The sequence below is a fragment of the Diceros bicornis genome, chromosome 25, assembly GCF_020826845.1.
Source record: "Diceros bicornis minor isolate mBicDic1 chromosome 25, mDicBic1.mat.cur, whole genome shotgun sequence".
Taxonomy (NCBI): Eukaryota; Metazoa; Chordata; class Mammalia; order Perissodactyla; family Rhinocerotidae; genus Diceros; species Diceros bicornis.
Window position 1 is genome coordinate 29,054,140 of NC_080764.1, and position 16,669 is coordinate 29,070,808.

General features: G+C 42.7%; 1 protein-coding gene across 1 annotated transcript in view; it reads right to left on the reverse strand.

The window, feature by feature from the left end:
- PLEKHG7 (pleckstrin homology and RhoGEF domain containing G7) overlaps window positions 1–16,669 on the reverse strand; it is a 56,931-nt gene that overhangs the window by 27,497 nt on the left and 12,765 nt on the right. Inside the window, exons 4-7 of the mRNA XM_058568672.1 lie at window positions 10,729–10,856; window positions 7,753–7,793; window positions 3,102–3,197; window positions 1,912–2,055 (exon numbers count right to left, since the gene is read on the reverse strand). Coding sequence (XP_058424655.1) covers window positions 1,912–2,055; window positions 3,102–3,197; window positions 7,753–7,793; window positions 10,729–10,856 — 409 coding nt within the window. The remainder of the gene's footprint in view (window positions 1–1,911; window positions 2,056–3,101; window positions 3,198–7,752; window positions 7,794–10,728; window positions 10,857–16,669) is intronic.

Genomic DNA, 16,669 nt, shown 5'->3' on the forward strand with positions numbered 1-16,669 from the left:
AAATTGGTCTTTTTTTAAACAGAAAATGCTAGTTTGAAAAGGTTGTGCAGCTTACAGTGGGACAGAAAGTTCTGTGCTATTTATTAGGGCAAAAGAGGTAGTACATCTCAGGGGTTAGTGCTTTGCTGCGAACATCTATTGGTTTCCACCCAGCTTCAATGCTCCCCTTCCCTAACATCATCCTGGTTTTCACCTCAGCATTAACTCTTCCCCATGCCTTGATGCGCCAGGAGGCAAGCTGACCTTACTCTCAGGGGTGGGCCTCGACTGGCTTAAGCCAATTAGCACATTCCTTCCTTGTCAGAGTAGTTGGTTCAGGAGTGGGCATGTGACTTAAGCCAGTCCAATCAGAAAGAAAATCAAGACTTCTGCTATGAATGCTGAAAAGAGATCTTGTCTCTCTCTCTCTCTCTCTCTCTCTTTCTCTTTTTTTCTGTCCCTCTGTGGGCTCAGGGACAGCAGCCATTCTGTGACTACAACACCAGCCAGCCATTGGATGAGGTTGATGCCCTGTAAGGCAGGGATGAGAGATGGAAAAAAATTTTGTCCTTGGTTTTGAGCCTCTTGATCAAACCAACCTTGAATTCTCTCAGAGCTCTGGATTTTACAGTCACATGGGCCAATAAAACCCTGTAGTATTTAAGCTAGTTCTCTGTATCGTAACTGATAAACTCTCTAAGTTTCCATTTTCTCAGAATGTCTTTTCAGTTTAAATTTTGCTAGTAAAGTACTTAGTGCTGTGACTGACACTTAAAATTACTTAAAGAAAATAATAACTGACATTTGTATGTCACTTGATAGATTTCAAAAAAGCTAATCTGATCATCACAATGATCAGATGTTATGAGACAGCCAGAGATGGTATTGTAGTCTCTTTTATAGCTTAGGACAGGAATTGTCAAATGACAGCCTGTGGGATAAATCAGGCCTGCTACCTGTTTTTGTAAATAATGTTTTATTTTAACACAGCCATGCACATTCCTTTACATTATGTATGGCTTCCTTTGCACTGCAATGGAACAGCTGAGTAGTTGCAATAAAGACCACACGGCCTGAAAAGCCTAAAATATTTCATATCTGGACCTTTACAGAAAATGTTTGTGAACCCTTGGTTTGGGAAATGGAGGACTAGACTTTCCCAAGGTCACATGGCAAGTCAGAGGCAGATCCAGGACTTGAACTCAGGTCTCCCAACACAGTGCTTTTTCCTGTGTAAGAGAGCAGCCAGGATTCAAAAGTGCTTAGGGAAGAGGCAACCTTGGGGGCACTGTGCTTCATCCTCCCCTGTGGTCTTAGAAGGCAGTTGCTCCCTTCCCATCCCTTGCCCTCTGGTTCTTGTATAAGGAAGTCTCTGCCCAGAGCCACACCAGACCAGGGGTGCAGCACTGCACAACTTCAGGGGCACCATCTACATGGCAGACATCATGAATACACCATGTAATCCAACCCCACTGTGTTACATGTGGATGGTTCCCCTGGGAAATTGGAGACTGTGGCCCTGCAGCTGATAGAAAGCATTCTTCTGGCACTGTTCATGGGGGAGCAAGAGCTACAGAAGAGGGAGCTGACCAACGATGGAATGGGCTGCCTTGAGGGTGACTGTGAGCTCCCTGACTTGAGCGCTGTGTAGACACAGGGTGAGAATAAGGCAGAAGAGATTCAGACCTCAGTTGGTGAGCTGCACTAGTTTACTTAGAAGATATCATCCAATCCTGAGAGGTGGTGTTTAAGAAAAGAAGGAAGAGACCACCAAGTAGCAGATAAACAATAGATAAAAGTTTCTTAAGATCCTTGAAGGAGGGGAATTCTCCACCCCCAAACTTTCCTTTCTCAGCATGGAAGACGAAAACAAATCTCCAAAGAATCAAATTCATATTCTCCATCTACAACGAAAATTAAGCCCAGCATTACCATCTTAAGAACTAATAAATGGTCCAAGAAATAACTGCATTCACTTGTGAAAAGTTCCCACACAGCCTCTTGCTGCTTTCTCAAGTCTAATTGATCAGTAGGACGTTTTTGATATGTTTCCATGATTTCATTCCAGGTCTTATCCTGTACATGGGAGAAAAGAGGGAACAAAACATTTCAACCTCGATGGGTTGACCTGTTCACTATTTCCTTTGACTTACAGTGCAGCAGGAGCAAGCATTCCCAAAATCATGATTTCCTGCTGCAGCCGCGGGCATCCCTTTTGGTAGTGGGGCCTCAAGCTACCCAAACCACAGTTTTTTCTGTGTGGTTTTGGGATGCCAATTCCTCCCCATGGAATGTGTGACATACATAATTTTTAATTTAAAATGAAAAGGAATTCAAATTGATGTTGTTTTGAATTACACTTGAGAATTTCATGAGTCTTTTTCAGTTTATTGCAAAAAAAAAAAAAACAAAAAACCCTCAAAGAACCCCAAACCCAGAACTGGGAAGTCTAATCCAGGTTCCCCTGGCAAAGCTTGTTGAAATTAACTATGAAGAATCACGAAATAAGAGTTTTAAAGTTTAAAGAGGCCTTTAGAAATTGACTTATTAAAACCATCTTATTTTTCAAATGAGGAAATTGAGGCCCAGAGAGGTGAATAACAGTAACAACGATTAACATTTGTACAAGACTTCATGGTCTACAAAGTGCTCTCATATCCGTCAGTCACCTGAGTTTAAATAAAATGACCCCCCTGAGGGGGCTGGCCCGGTGGCGCAAGCGGTTAAGTGCGCGCGCTCCGCTGCGGCGGCCCGGGGTTCGCTGGTTCGGATCCCGGGCGCGCACCGACGCACTGCTTGGTAAGCCATGCTGTGGCGGCGTCCCATATAAAGTGGAGGAAGATGGGCACCGATTTTAGCCCAGGGCCGTCTTCCTCAGCAAAAAAAGAGGAGGATTGGCGGATGTTAGCTCAGGGCTGATCTCCTCACCAAAAAAAAAAAAAATAAATGACTTTCCTGAGGTTTCAATGTGTGTTCAAGAGAGCAGACCTGGTTCCTTCCAGTCCTGGGATCCTCTCCTGCACCTTGCTGTTATTATGAACAAGGTAATAATCTGACAATTTAAAATAATGACTAAAACAGAAAAAGAAGCCACGCCACACAGTAAACAATTTGTGAGATACCTTAAGGCTGTGAAACTCATGGGCCCTGAAGTCTGTAATCTTCACAGAGGAGAGGCAGTTTTCCAGATCAGACACATGCTTGTGTTTGTCTTTGCCCTGCTTAAAGATGGTTAGAAACAGAATTTTCAAACAGGAATTCTTTAAGGACACGACTTTGGTAGCTTTAGCACCTTTCATTCATTCCTTCTCTAACATGTGTGAGAACAGACTGTGTACTTTGTCTATAAGCCGCTAATGGTTGACAAGCCATTTCTGAGCCACAGTCAGACCCATGGGACCACAGAATGTCAGACCTAAAGGACAGAGGCCGGTGAGGGTGTCTAGTCCAAACATCTCATTTTACTGATGAAAAAACACCCAAGGCTCAGAATGGTCATATCGCAAATAGACGGACTGCAGTCTAGTGCCCACCCTCTGGGGTGATATATAAAGTTCTAACTTTTCCAAATACTGGATCATAGGACTTTAGCATCAGAAGGTGCCTCAGATGTCTTAGTTCAACCCCTCATTTAGCAGATAACTGAAAAGCCCAGAGTGTTAATAGAACTGCCCAACAGGATAATTCTCTGCTAACGAATACCAGAACATGCTAGAAACTCTAGTTTCTCTGGAATGGAACTACCTACTTATTTTTGTTATAATTTTAGTTGGAAAAAATCTGATTGCAAAGTAATATATGGTTATTGTAGAAAATTTGGGAAACAAAGAAAAACACAAAGAAAATCAAATTTACTCATAATCTCTACCCCCACATAACCACTGAAAACCTTTTTCTGATTGTATTTATAATTAATTTTTAATGGTGTCCTATTTACACATCCTTTTGTAACCTGCTTTTTAAATTTAATATATTGTGACCTTTTTTTTTGACTCATTCAGTATTCTGTTGCAATATCATGAATTACCCTCTTAAAGAGTTCATTTTACCAACTAGACCAGGAAGAAGCTATCAAATAACAATGCGTAAGGCTTTCTAAACTCGACTTGGCTGCATTTCAAGTGAATGTTTATCACAAGTAATTTTTTAACTTGTTCTATTGCCTCAGGGTGCATGATGCTGCCTTGGATCTAAGCAGTTTGGTGGAAGTTATTCAAATTTATGTTACTAAGCAAGAGAAGACACGGGTTATCTGCTGTTGTGGGTAGGCGGCTCCCTGTGTCTCTGAAAGGGGACACTGCAATGGCTTCAAAATGTGCTAAAGGGCTGTTTCTTTGGTAGGGTGATGGCACTGAAAGAGGAAGCCTATTAGAGACTCATTAGCTTCCACAGTCGCAAAAGAATCTTGGAGCCAGTTGGGGGCCTCCTACAGCAACTGGGACATATGCCTTTTATTGATGTCTGAAGCCATAGTGACTGCATGTTGTGGACATAAAAAAGTCAGCAGCCCGTTGGGAAGTAAAGAAGCTGAGACAATGGAAGCAGCGTTGGAGCTGTGGGAAAGTGAGCACCAGCCCCCTATCTTGAAGGGCACTCGCTGTGGCTCTCCATGGGTCTGACCAACCTCCTGACCAAAGTGCTTGGTGGATATAGCAGTGAGAAGGGAGGGGACAGTCCTCTCAGAGGGCACATTAACTCTTCAGAGTAACGGACCCACTGTTGGAAGCCTTGTTGCTTCCACTGTGATGGCGTTGGCTAGGAGAGACAGCGAGCAGCATTTGAAGGGTATTTGAGAGGACATGGAGGATGAAGAAAAGTAAGAGGCCAAGGTTAACTCTGGGGTCTCAAACTTAATAACTAAGAGGTGGGTGGAATGGAAATGTGCGCAGGCACTGGTGACATGGAACTGGAGTAAAATGGATATATCTGAATATATGCATTTTTTGGAGTGGTTGACAAAGAGATGGCATTGAATTGGTGAGGACAGATGAGATCTGTGAGACCTCTGATGAGACAAGGGAGGGAAGAGTGTCCGGGGCTGGTTATGGAGCCCCACAGCTGGAGGAGCAATTCAATGTCAGGGCTAAAACAGACTCAGAGCCAGACTGCCCGGGCCTGCTGGGGACAAATCCCCACTCTGCCGCTTATGAGCTATGTGACCTCAGGCAAGCTATTAAATCTGTCTAAACCTCAGTTTCCCCATTTGCAAAATGGGAACAATAATGTTACCTACCTTGTTGGGTTGTTGTGAGAATTAATGAGTTAACATATATAAACTATGGAACATATGCAAATAGAAACAGTGCCTGATAATGTGGTAAGCATTATATAGGTACTTACTTTTATTAGTAACATTGTTATTGATGGTTGGGAAGAAAGGAAGGAGAGAAGGAAGGAAGGTAAGTAAAGGAAAAATCTGTAACAGATTGGGAACATACATTGCAATGTAGTAGTGTGTTTATTATATTGATGTGGATTATCATTTACATAGATATGAATTCCTTGATAAATAAGGCTAAAAGGATGAAGGAGTAAGTAGACATACTGATTTTAAGGGGACCAGATATTGTTTCCTCGTGAAAAAGAGCCTTCAAGAAATGAATTTCCCTTCATTAGTGAGAACTTTGCTGAAACACTTTGTCATTCCACTAATTATTCTGTCTTTGTGTATCTCTACCATTGCCTACTCACTTCCAACATTGTGCAAGCCAGTTAGCACATTTTTTTTTTTCCAATTTACATGTCAGTCTGACCTCCATTGTGAGCTGATAATGGGCATCTTGGCCTCTTAGTACAGTCACGCAACATACGTGGGACAAATTGCTTCTTTATGGGAGAAAGAAATAGATTACTCACAACAACTTGGAGGAACACCCTTCCTTAGGTAAGTCCTCCCTTCTGAAAGCACATTCTACCTCCCAGGTGGCCCTTAGATCTTTCCTGCTCTGGAGGAGAGTTGGTGAAAGACCCTCCTTCTCCTGAGATCCCAGACCTGCCTAGAAACTGGCCATGCTTCCACTTAAATGAGTAAGGAGCCCAGGAAAGGCTGTACCGTAGGCCCCGTCTCAAATCCTGCCAGGAAAAGAGTCAAATCATGTCCCTGAAGAGAGGCAAAATGAGAATGACTGATAAGCAACAGCCATGGTGACAATGGTGTCATAATTTCACTAATAGCTTACAATTTGAAGCTTGTAATGTTTAGACTGTGTCCCTATGGACTGAATGTTTCTGTCCACCAAAAATTCATATGCTAAAGCCCTGCCCACCCCACTTCCCCAGTGTGATGGTATTTGGAGATGAGAGCTGTGGGAGGTAATTAGGTTTAGAAGAGGTCATGAGGGGGCCCCCATGAAGGGATTAGTGTCCTTATAGGAAGAGGAAGAGACACAAGAGCTCTCTCTCCACCAGGTGAAAACACAGAGAGAAGGTGGCCGTCTATAAGCCAGGAAGAGAGCTCTCACCAGAAACCAATCATGAGGGCACTGTGATTTTGAACTTCTCAGCCTCCAGAATTGTGAGAAATAACTATTGGCGGTTTAAGCCACCCAATTTGTGGCATTTTGTTATAGCATCTCGAGCTGACTAAGACACTCATACAAATTTTTTACACTTGGAAAAATAATGTGAAAGTCACTCATATACTCAATCATAAGAACAAGTGATTTTCCAAAAACCCAAATTACAAATGATACTACCAATAATATGGCCTATATTGGTTGTTTAAGACGCGTCCAGCCCTGGGGTAAGCTCCAGATGCGTTATTTGATTTACTTGTCACAACCACCCTATGAGGCTGGCACTGTTACCATCCACCTTTTATAGGGGAGGGCCTGAAGCTGAGGGAGGTTAATTCATTTGGCCAAGGTCACAGAGCAGTAAGTGGAGCAGCTGGGGTTGGAACCTCAGAGCTTTTAATTTAGCTACAGTACTTAAAAGATATCAATGTGTGTGTGTCCGCAGAATCTCCATGGTGGGTGTCAACAACTGATGACAGACTCATTGGAGAGGCCACTTGGGCAGATTTTTAACAGAACAAGGCATAGTAACTACCCATAAGGCTCTACTGCTGCTGCTGGCTGTGGTGTGCAGGTATTGCAACCAGTATTGTCGGAAGAACAAACAGTCAGTCCTTCCCCCTCCTCCAGAAAACAGGAGTGAGGAGTCAGGTTGTGGTCAGGAACACTCCTTCCCTCTGTCCCCAGCATGAAGGAAAGGCTGGACTGTGGTCAACCCTTGTCTTAGGCAGTAAAGAATCACGGACCACTGATTTCGATTTATAACTCTTCAATAATTCATGGAACCAAGAATGAATTTTTAAAAACCACGAGGACTCCGATTGGCTTTCCCAGAAATGGAAGTGTATTTGTGGAATCTCTTTCTGTAATATCTCATTAATTTTTCAATGTTCCCAATATGCATGCCACTGACGGCAAACTGGGGCATACGCTTGGGCAAGTTCACTTCATTAAATGAGCTGTTTCCTAAGCTGTATCAGTCATAAATGTGGAGTTCTAAAGCGTCACAATATTAGGATTGCTTTGTTTTTTGCAGAGCTCATTAACCTCTGGCAATTAGCACTGTTTTGCTGCACAAATTGGCATCATTTGGCATGTTCTGTAGCCGTTACTATGGATATGACATATAATTTAAATTTCATGTGTGGTCTGCCATCCCGCACAGATAAAGTGGGATGAAGAGGCTCTTCAGTCGTTTCTTACCTTCCTAGCTACAGGAAGCTTAATTAAAACAAAAATGACAATGCACAACACTCACCACTCCTCTCTTGGAGAAAGGCCATCTTGGCTTTTTGGATTCTGGTGGGTGAAATGAAAGAAGATAGATTAGTACTTCGAGTAACTAGTGAAAGATCATTGCAGGACTTTACAAAACCTGCTTTTTCAAATGAGTCAAACAGAATTCATCCTACTTTAATTCTCCTTCTCTTGAGAATGCACAGAATAAATATTTATATGTATGCAAATGAGTGAATGAAGCGATGTTGCAACCTAAAGGCTGGTGTTCAGTTGCTGCCTTTAGGTGATATTGTCCTGTCTCCTTACTAGAGTATTGTTCAGCTTCCTTCTCCCCATTACTCGGGGGGAAATCGAGAAAGCATAATCAAGATGTTGAGTAATTCATTTAAGACTGGAAGTCATAGAACTTTGGGGCTGAAAGGACTTCATTTTCACACTGTTCTACCAAAAACCATCCCAGCGTATGCAACTTCAATAGCCTGACCAAATTTGAGACTTGGAGAGTTCATCAATTAATCCTCACGTGTGGTTAAAGGCAGACTCCTGAAATAGGTGACATCAACACAGGTCACTAGTCTTTATGTTGGGGGCTTATTGTCGCTATTGGCCACCATCCAAGTAGTCCTTAGGAGCTGCTTTGAGTTGAGAAGGAAGTCATCACTCAACAATGCATCCTTTTGATGATCAGGAAGTAAGGTGATTAGATTCTAGACTCTTGATTTTTATGTCATTTGCATCAATTTGTGTGCTACCCAGAAATAGCTGGGAATGGTCTCTTAGGGTTAGGTGAGATGTTCTGAAGACTCAATATACAAAATGGATGTCTTACAGGCCTGTCTCTCTTTCTATGAAGTTCCTCAGGAGATACTGTACAATAGTTTAATCAGATGGAATCAATGACCCAAGCAGCATTTACTGCAAAGGGTGTGCTGAGGGACTTTTGCTACTGCAACCATGGAAGGCCCCTGTCCAACTGATTATCTCACTCATTCTCACCACCTTATCGATCTTTTGAAAGGGAAGATTAGGTGGAATCTCCCTCAGGGACAAATCAGCTTTACCACTCTTAGCCCTCAAATGCCTGCTGGTAAATTATTATGCCCAACTTGAACTGCAACAATCTGGTCTTAGCAAATTTCTCTCCTCTGCTTTTCTAACTTTGGGGATAATTTTAGGGCCTCGGGAAAGCTTCACAACTATTCAGAAGAAGATTTAAATGACTCTTCATTGAATCCACAATCTTTTATTATCTGTAGTATATATTAAGTTTTGATGAATCAGAATCTCTATTGCAACAATATTTCTAGGTGACTCATATGCACATCAAAGCTTGAGAAGCACTGCATTAGACCACAATTCTAGGACATGAGAACTCTATTCCAAGCTCCTTGAGAAGAGGGCATGGAGGGGTATGGTGGAGAATGTTGCATAGCTTTTACCATGTGGTATCTACCATGATGCTAGGCATACAACTTAACAAAGAACAACCAGTTGATTTAGAAGCATCATGCAGCAATTATGACCTTGTTCCTTAGCACGGTGGTTCTAAAACTTTAGCCAGCATCAGAATCACCTGGAGGGCTCATTAAAAACACATTGCTATGCCCCACCCCAAAAGTTTCTAATTCAGAAGGCCTGGGGTGGGACCCCAAAATCTGCATTTCTGACCATTTCCCAGGTAATGCTAAAGTTGCTGGTCTGGGACCAGCCTTTGGGAAACACTGCTCTTGGTGTTAACCAGTTTAGAGTATTCATGAAACACCATGAACCGTGTACTAACCTCTCTTAAGGTTACGCTGTGTTTAGAACTAGCTCTAATTTCCAGGGGCCTGTCTTTGAGTAGATGACTTAAGCCCTCTTGTTTCATTCATTTGGATGATTGTATCAGATGAGAAAGTAGATGTTCATTTGGATTGTTGTGTCATAGAAGACAGTAGATGTGAAAGGGACCTATAAAGAGTGAGGAGCTACACAGTTAGGATTTATTCACCGATGGCTTCTGGGTTCCATACGGAAGACTACAGTGCCCCATACAGTGGGTGTCGATACAGGCTGGTGGAGAGGGCACAGAGCTAGAAGTAAGGAGCCTAGATTCCATTCCTCTGACACAAGCCAGTCAACTCCATGGCTAGGTCATTTCTTTTTTCTGGGTCTTACTTTGCACATACTTCACATGAATGAGGAATGAGCTGGGTGGTTTTCCAACTGTGGCCAGGTGTCCTGGGCTTCTGGGGATGCCTTGGAGGTGAGTCTTGGGGATCCACTGCATTTTCAAGCAGTGCAACTCTACCTGGAGCTGTTTTATACATTGGATTTCCAAGTAAGGATTCTTTTGTAAAAAGGGCTCTGCTAAGAACAAAATCAGTTTGAAAACTACCAGGATGGATAAGCTTTAACCCTCCTTTTAGCTCTCAAAGGCTATCCTCAGAATCATGGGGAATGTGCCCTGAACACCACAACTGCTCTTTTCTTTCACACCTGAGTTCCAAATGCAGAAGATGTACCCCTAATGCTGCCTCTCTAATCTGCTCTAGCAGAATTCTGCTGTCACCAGGACCTCTGCCTCCACATGGTGCCACCCTGCTTGGAAGATACCAGTGTAAGGCTGAAGGCCAGGAGCAGGGCGAGGGTGACCTTACAGCAAATATAGGGAAGCTGCCCACCAGCCTAGAGGGAGCCTTCTGTTCCAAGATGGTGACCGCCACTGGTGTACCTGTTCCAGGGCCCAGACCTAGGGTAAATTCTTTGACAAGAAGACTTTTTAAGGGAAGGCCCATACCTTATCCATCTCTATAAGTGGAATGCCCAATACCAAGAGTGGTATTCAGCTGGTTCCGGTAATTCATGGCTGATGCCTGTCCTAATTGGTGAGACATCTGTTTTAACTTGTCAGTGCACATGTTCCACTAGTCATTAAATATTTTAAAATCTCCCCTACTCATATAATATCTGTCCATAGTAGGCATGTAATATAAGTATGCTGAATGAATGAGACCTGAATTCAGCAGCAGAAGTGGGTGGCACAGGTAATCAGCAGCTCCATCTGACACCAGAAGGTCCCCGGGGAACACCTCCAGTCCAGGTAAGTTGAGCACTACAGAACTCCGCCTGTGCTCATAGAACCTGTGCTCAAGAGAAGGAAGGAGAGAGCTTAGAGCTGGCATGCAGGCAAGGTCATCATTCAGCCCACCTCTGGGCATTCGGAAGTGACTGCTAGCAGTCTGACTAATACCTGCTTTCTTACGAAGGATTTGGCAGCCACTCCAGGCTCCAGACAGGGGAGGGCTGTGATGACACACACCCCTCACACATTTACTTGACACCTTTTTGAGCCTTATTGACCATTTATGATTTTGACTAATCAGCAGAAGAGCTCGCCTAGAAATGTCAACACAACACATACCTGAAGTGTTCTGACTCAGAAGGACACCAGGAAAAAGCCATCAAACACAAGAGTATTTGCAAATTATGCACACGGCTTCAGAGGGAACAGGAAGCATGATATGGCCACCAGCACCCTTAGAGATCGAGGCTGGTTGTTTAATGTCAGTATTTCTATTTTTCCCAGAGAAAAATGAGAACTGTTGTTGGAAAAGCTCAGCAAACAGCCTTATCTACCTTCTTCATGAAACTTTCATAAAACTTCCTGTCTGTTGGACGTTCACAAAAAAACTGGTTGACATACCAGACACAGTGGGGAGCAGCTCCAAAGCCAGTGGGCATTTGCTCAGTGATCTCTAAGGAACAAAAGAGATGAGGGATCTGCCACCCTGGGAACCTGCCTAAGAGCATCAAATTACAGTCACAAGTCGCTTAATGACGGGGACATGCTCTGAGAAATGCGTCATTAGGCGATTTTGTCATTGTGTGAACATCACAGAGTGCACTTACACAAACCTAGATGGTATAGCCTACCAGACACCCGGGCTATATCGTACTAATCTTATGGGACCACCATCGGTCTGTCGTTGACCGAAACGTCATTATGTAGTGCAAGACTGTATATAGGGGTTTTCATAGCTTCCCCATCAGAGCTGTTCAGATATTTCTTTGGCCTGTTCTGAGGGATGAGAGAAGCACTTCCTTCTACTTATTGACCAGTGGAATCTCTAAATTCTCTTTTTACCAACAAATAGCTTAGCATATAGGTTACTTTATATACAAAGGAATTTTGTCTCAATTTACCAACAAAAGCATAGCTACAGAGTTGCCTTGAAAGTTGAGAGTCTGGGTCTGTCATACCGCTCTGGATATTATGATTTGGTACATTGCCATGCAGCTCCCTCTCCCCACAGAAAGGCCGTGCCCAGAGCCCTGTTAGTCTCCCCAGCCCAACCCTTCTGCTCCTTCCACTTTCCCACCTGCCTACCGCTTCAGTGCTCCATACTTTGTAGCCAAGTTCCACGCTGCTGAGCTTCTGCATGAGTGATGGCCTTTCTATTTGCACTTTCATCTCTTGCCTCACAATTGTACATTCTTGCATCTCATGCCCTCTTTCTTGTTAATACGTCTGACGCTGGGGTCCTGGTCATGCCCCGTCAGGCCTATTATGCTGTTGACCAAAGCCTGGTGTATATTAGACTATCCTGTGGAATTTATTATAATACCCATCCTCAAGTCCCACCCTTGGGATTCTGATCCAGTAAGTCTGAAGGTGGGCATCTGCGTCTGCAGTTTTACCAGCTCCCTAGACACTCACCAGAGTTGGAGAACAACTAATTTTGAGGGTAAAAGTATTTTAGTATAGGCCTTTTTATTTAGATTTTAAGATTTAAATGAATTTTAAGATTTTAAGGATTATTTCAAGTTCTCAGCCTTTTGCTAAAAACATTTCCAGATCATTTTACTTACGAATAGTAGGGCAAGTTGTCCGGGAATTCTAATTAGTGAATAAACTATGTCCCATAAATTCCTACTAAACATATGAAATAGGTCTGCCTCAGACTTTGCAGATAGATGCTGTAGGCATAAAACAAAGTGAATTTTCAGCCATAAAAGGCTGCTTCCTCCAAGACGTCTTCCCTGATGCTCGAAGAAGTAATTCCTCATATTTGCGCACTGCTCTGCAGCCTCACTAGATCAGGCCCTCGGCATTTTCTGTCTTAACGTAGTTGCCTCAACTTATTTTTTCACCTTTAGCTTTATCTTCTTGATTCCATCCTACACCCAGTCACTAAATGTGAATTATCCAAAATGTAAGCCTGACCTAGTCCCTCCTGGCTTCAGACAATTCAGTGGTCTTCATCTTGTACCAGATAAAGACATTTTTAAAGCATATGCACAAGCCTTCCGTGATCTGGCCCATTTACTGTCCTGATACTCCTTACTTTGCAATTTATTCTCTGGAAACAGGGAATAGATCGTCATTTCCCACACAAAGTGTCTCACACTTCAGTGCCTTGGCTGGGAATGCTTTGCCCTCTCTCTGCCTTCTCCAAACCTGTCTAACTCCTACTCATCCCAGGAGATTTAGGGCCATGGGTTATCTAATTGACTTAAAAGTGAAATACTTACATACAATTTGGCTCATATTTATTTAATTAGCTGTATTCCCTGAGGTTTTAAAATCTGTTTTGACTGCCCTTTTTCTGCTCTTCTCTCTCTCTCTTTTTATTGGAAAACTTTAGGGTAGTGTTGCAGACACTGCTAGCTGCCAACCCAATGTGCGTGCTCTCCATTTTTCTTTGCTTTGTTTGGGGCGGGGCACGTGCTGAGTTAATACACAGCACTGCTCTGACTCCCTTGCAGCTCGTGGAGGCCATGTGATCCAAACCTGGCCAATGAGATTTAAACAGGAGCTGCAGGGTGTGGCTTCTAGGAAAACTTTTTCAAAGAGGACAGGGTTGGCTAGCTTCTTCCTTTTACCTTTTGCTCTTTGCCCTTCTTGTTGTCTGAAATATGGCTTGATACCTGAAAGTATACCAGTAATCTTGCAAAGATAACAGCAGAACAGGAAAACAGAAGCAGTCTAGCAGGTTGCTGACATCTGCCTTGGCCTGGGCTCCAGTTATGTTACAAGAAAAACACCCTTTATTTGCTTAGGTCATTCTAGTCAGTTCTGTTACATGCAGACAAACACTATCCTAACTGATAGAGATTCCCCATCCTGGACTTCCTTCTCCAAGAATGAGGTCAACTTGAGCATTCTGCACTCCTGTGGCTTTTTCATTACCTATTTATGATGAAGTTTCATAATATCACTAGAGTTGCAACTTTTTACAATACTCCCCTTTTTGGTACTTGCCAACCCAATGTCCACGGTAGTTATGAGGATGGAGGCGGCTAAATTAGGTGAGAGTTGGAAAAGTTACAGTAATTTGAATGAGAAATATAATTCTAGTTTCATCATTTTGGATACACGACATTGAGACTGAAACAAAATGAATTAGCAGGATACAAATCCAGCCAGGAATTTTCACAGTGCTACTCAAGAGTTATTAGATAACACAAAATGCTGAGAGCCCATGAGAAGGCTCCTGAAAGGAAATACTAGAAGCTTCCCCATCAGATTTATACTTCTCTTCATAAAGACACTAGAAGCAAACAATGAGATTTGGTATTTATGGCGTTGGAGGGGACTGGAAAAATTGCCAGAATTTGAATGAGAAATGTAACCTAGTTGAATGTTGGGGAAAAAGTTTACCCTTTTGAGGTAACTCTAGATGTGTAACATCTAGAGTTGTGTAAGTATCATGAGCTTGGTAGTTTCTAAAGATTCTATAAGCCATCTCTATATTCCCTGGGGACCTCAGAGAGGCCATAACTGCTAGTGCGGTGGAAGGATTAGTCTTGCCAGCCTCCTCTAGGCTGGCTTATGTGTTTCTCTTCTGTGCTTCTATAGTTCTCTGCACTGAAGGTTAAAAATGTGGAGTCAAATTGCCTGGATTTTAATCTTAGCTGTGATTGAGCAAGTTAATAACCTCTCTAACTGACTTTGTCATTTGTGAAATGTAGACAATAATCATACCTACTTATTATGTGAGGATGGACAAGGTAAATCAATATAAACCACTTAGATCAGGGTCTGGAAGTTAGTAAGCTGTCAATAAATGCTATTATGTTGATTATTGAATGTCTATTTATGTGTCTGTTTACTCCACTGGGCTGTCAGCTCCTTCACTGCAAGAAACATGTCTTATCATCATCTGCGTTGGCGGGTGCTCATTTAGTCCTCAGTCCACTGTCATTGATGAACGCGAATGAATGAAATGCTCCTCTGATGTTGTCCTCCCTCCTGGAAAGTATCTTACTTTATAAGGCAGTTTTACAGATTTGTGTCTTATCTCCTCCTCTACCCTAAGCTCCTAGCTCCTGGTCCTAATCCCTGTGTTTGGTAAGAGCTCAGTAAACATTTATTGAGTAAATGGAACAATAACTAAACCCTCACACACCCAGAGGCATCACTGTCATTTCCCGGCACGAACTCCCGCAGAATGTGGACTCCAGTAATAGCTAGCTGCTCACTGTTCTCTAAACTTACTCTGCACTTCACATCTCCGTGCTTTGGCTCAGGTGGTTCCCATCTGCCTGCCTATCTCCACTTTGTCTGCCTGGCAAATTCATATTCATCTCTAAATTTCAGCTTAGACGCTCTTCCTCCAGAAGTCTTTTGTAATCTGCTCAGGGACAGCCATCTATCTTTCTCCCTCTCTTACCCTACCTTGTCTCTACTCTATGAGGATTTCATTGAAGGCTCATGCTGTGTCTTACATATCATGGAATCTAAGCACCTAGCATAGAATTTGACATAGAGCAAGTATTCAAATAAGCTTGTTGAATGAATAGGCATGTTGACCTATAGAACAACATATATACAGTTCTCAAATAAATTTGCTTTTCCATTCTGGATGATAAATGAATAATTATATGCATATACAATAGCAAAATGCAATTTGAGTCCCCTCAGAATTAAAGATGATTAAATTACTCCTATCCTTTTCTCCCTTGTCTGGGGTACCTTCTGACATAAGGCATCCATTTGTGAGCACATAGGCCAGGTTTGGGAGTTCAGTTTGCACATATGGAGCAGAGAGATGACAACTGGCTCTCAAAGGGCTTGTGCCGTGACCTCGGCTATGTTGCCTTGGTGTTCAAAACCCAGCAATGCTCATTCTGGAAAGGTGGGCACGCTCCTGGTAGGGCATAACAGAATCTCTGTGGACATGACATTTTTATGTTCATCAAGAATCACAGTTGTAACCATATGGAGACCTAGGAAAACACTAAGAAAGAACACCTGCACACAGTAACCTGAAGAGATATGAATTGGTGCAAACCACCTGCCTCTGCATCACTCATGCATGACAGTGGACTAGATTTCTGGGCACTCTGAAAAGGTCTCCATGTCTGTGTCAGCCAGGGTTGCTCAGATTGTTGGATTAATGATATTAATGCAAATAGTGGCAATGAATTAAGAATGACTTTGAATTTAGGTCTCACGGGGGGAGGGGTGTTGGTGGTTGCAAATTGGTATCTTATTTTTGCTATTTCAAATATTAGAATTGCTTCCTATAGAATGGCATGCTGCAGGATCACTGTGTCCAGTTCTGGATTGATTATCCACTGGAAGCAAACACCGTAATAAATTCAGAATTTTTATCTCCCTCCCTCAAACAAAATGGTGTGTGCATGGGGTCATGGCATCCTGGGTGAGGAGGATAGGGAAGAGAATTTCTTGATACCTAATTTCCTCAGAGGGAAATTAAACTGGGGAATGAACTAAGAATACATGCAAAATGTTTGGGGTGTGGCTGGGAAAGCCATTGTGGCTGTATAAGTGCAGTATAACTTCACACTGCCCTTTCCATTTATTTGGAAAAGCACAACTAAACAAGCTTCCTTCAGAAATGCTTTTTTGTTGTTGTTGTTCAGTGCTTGACTATTCTGGTTCCTTGCTTCAGGACAAATCTCTGGACCGGGAGGTTGTGTAACTGGGT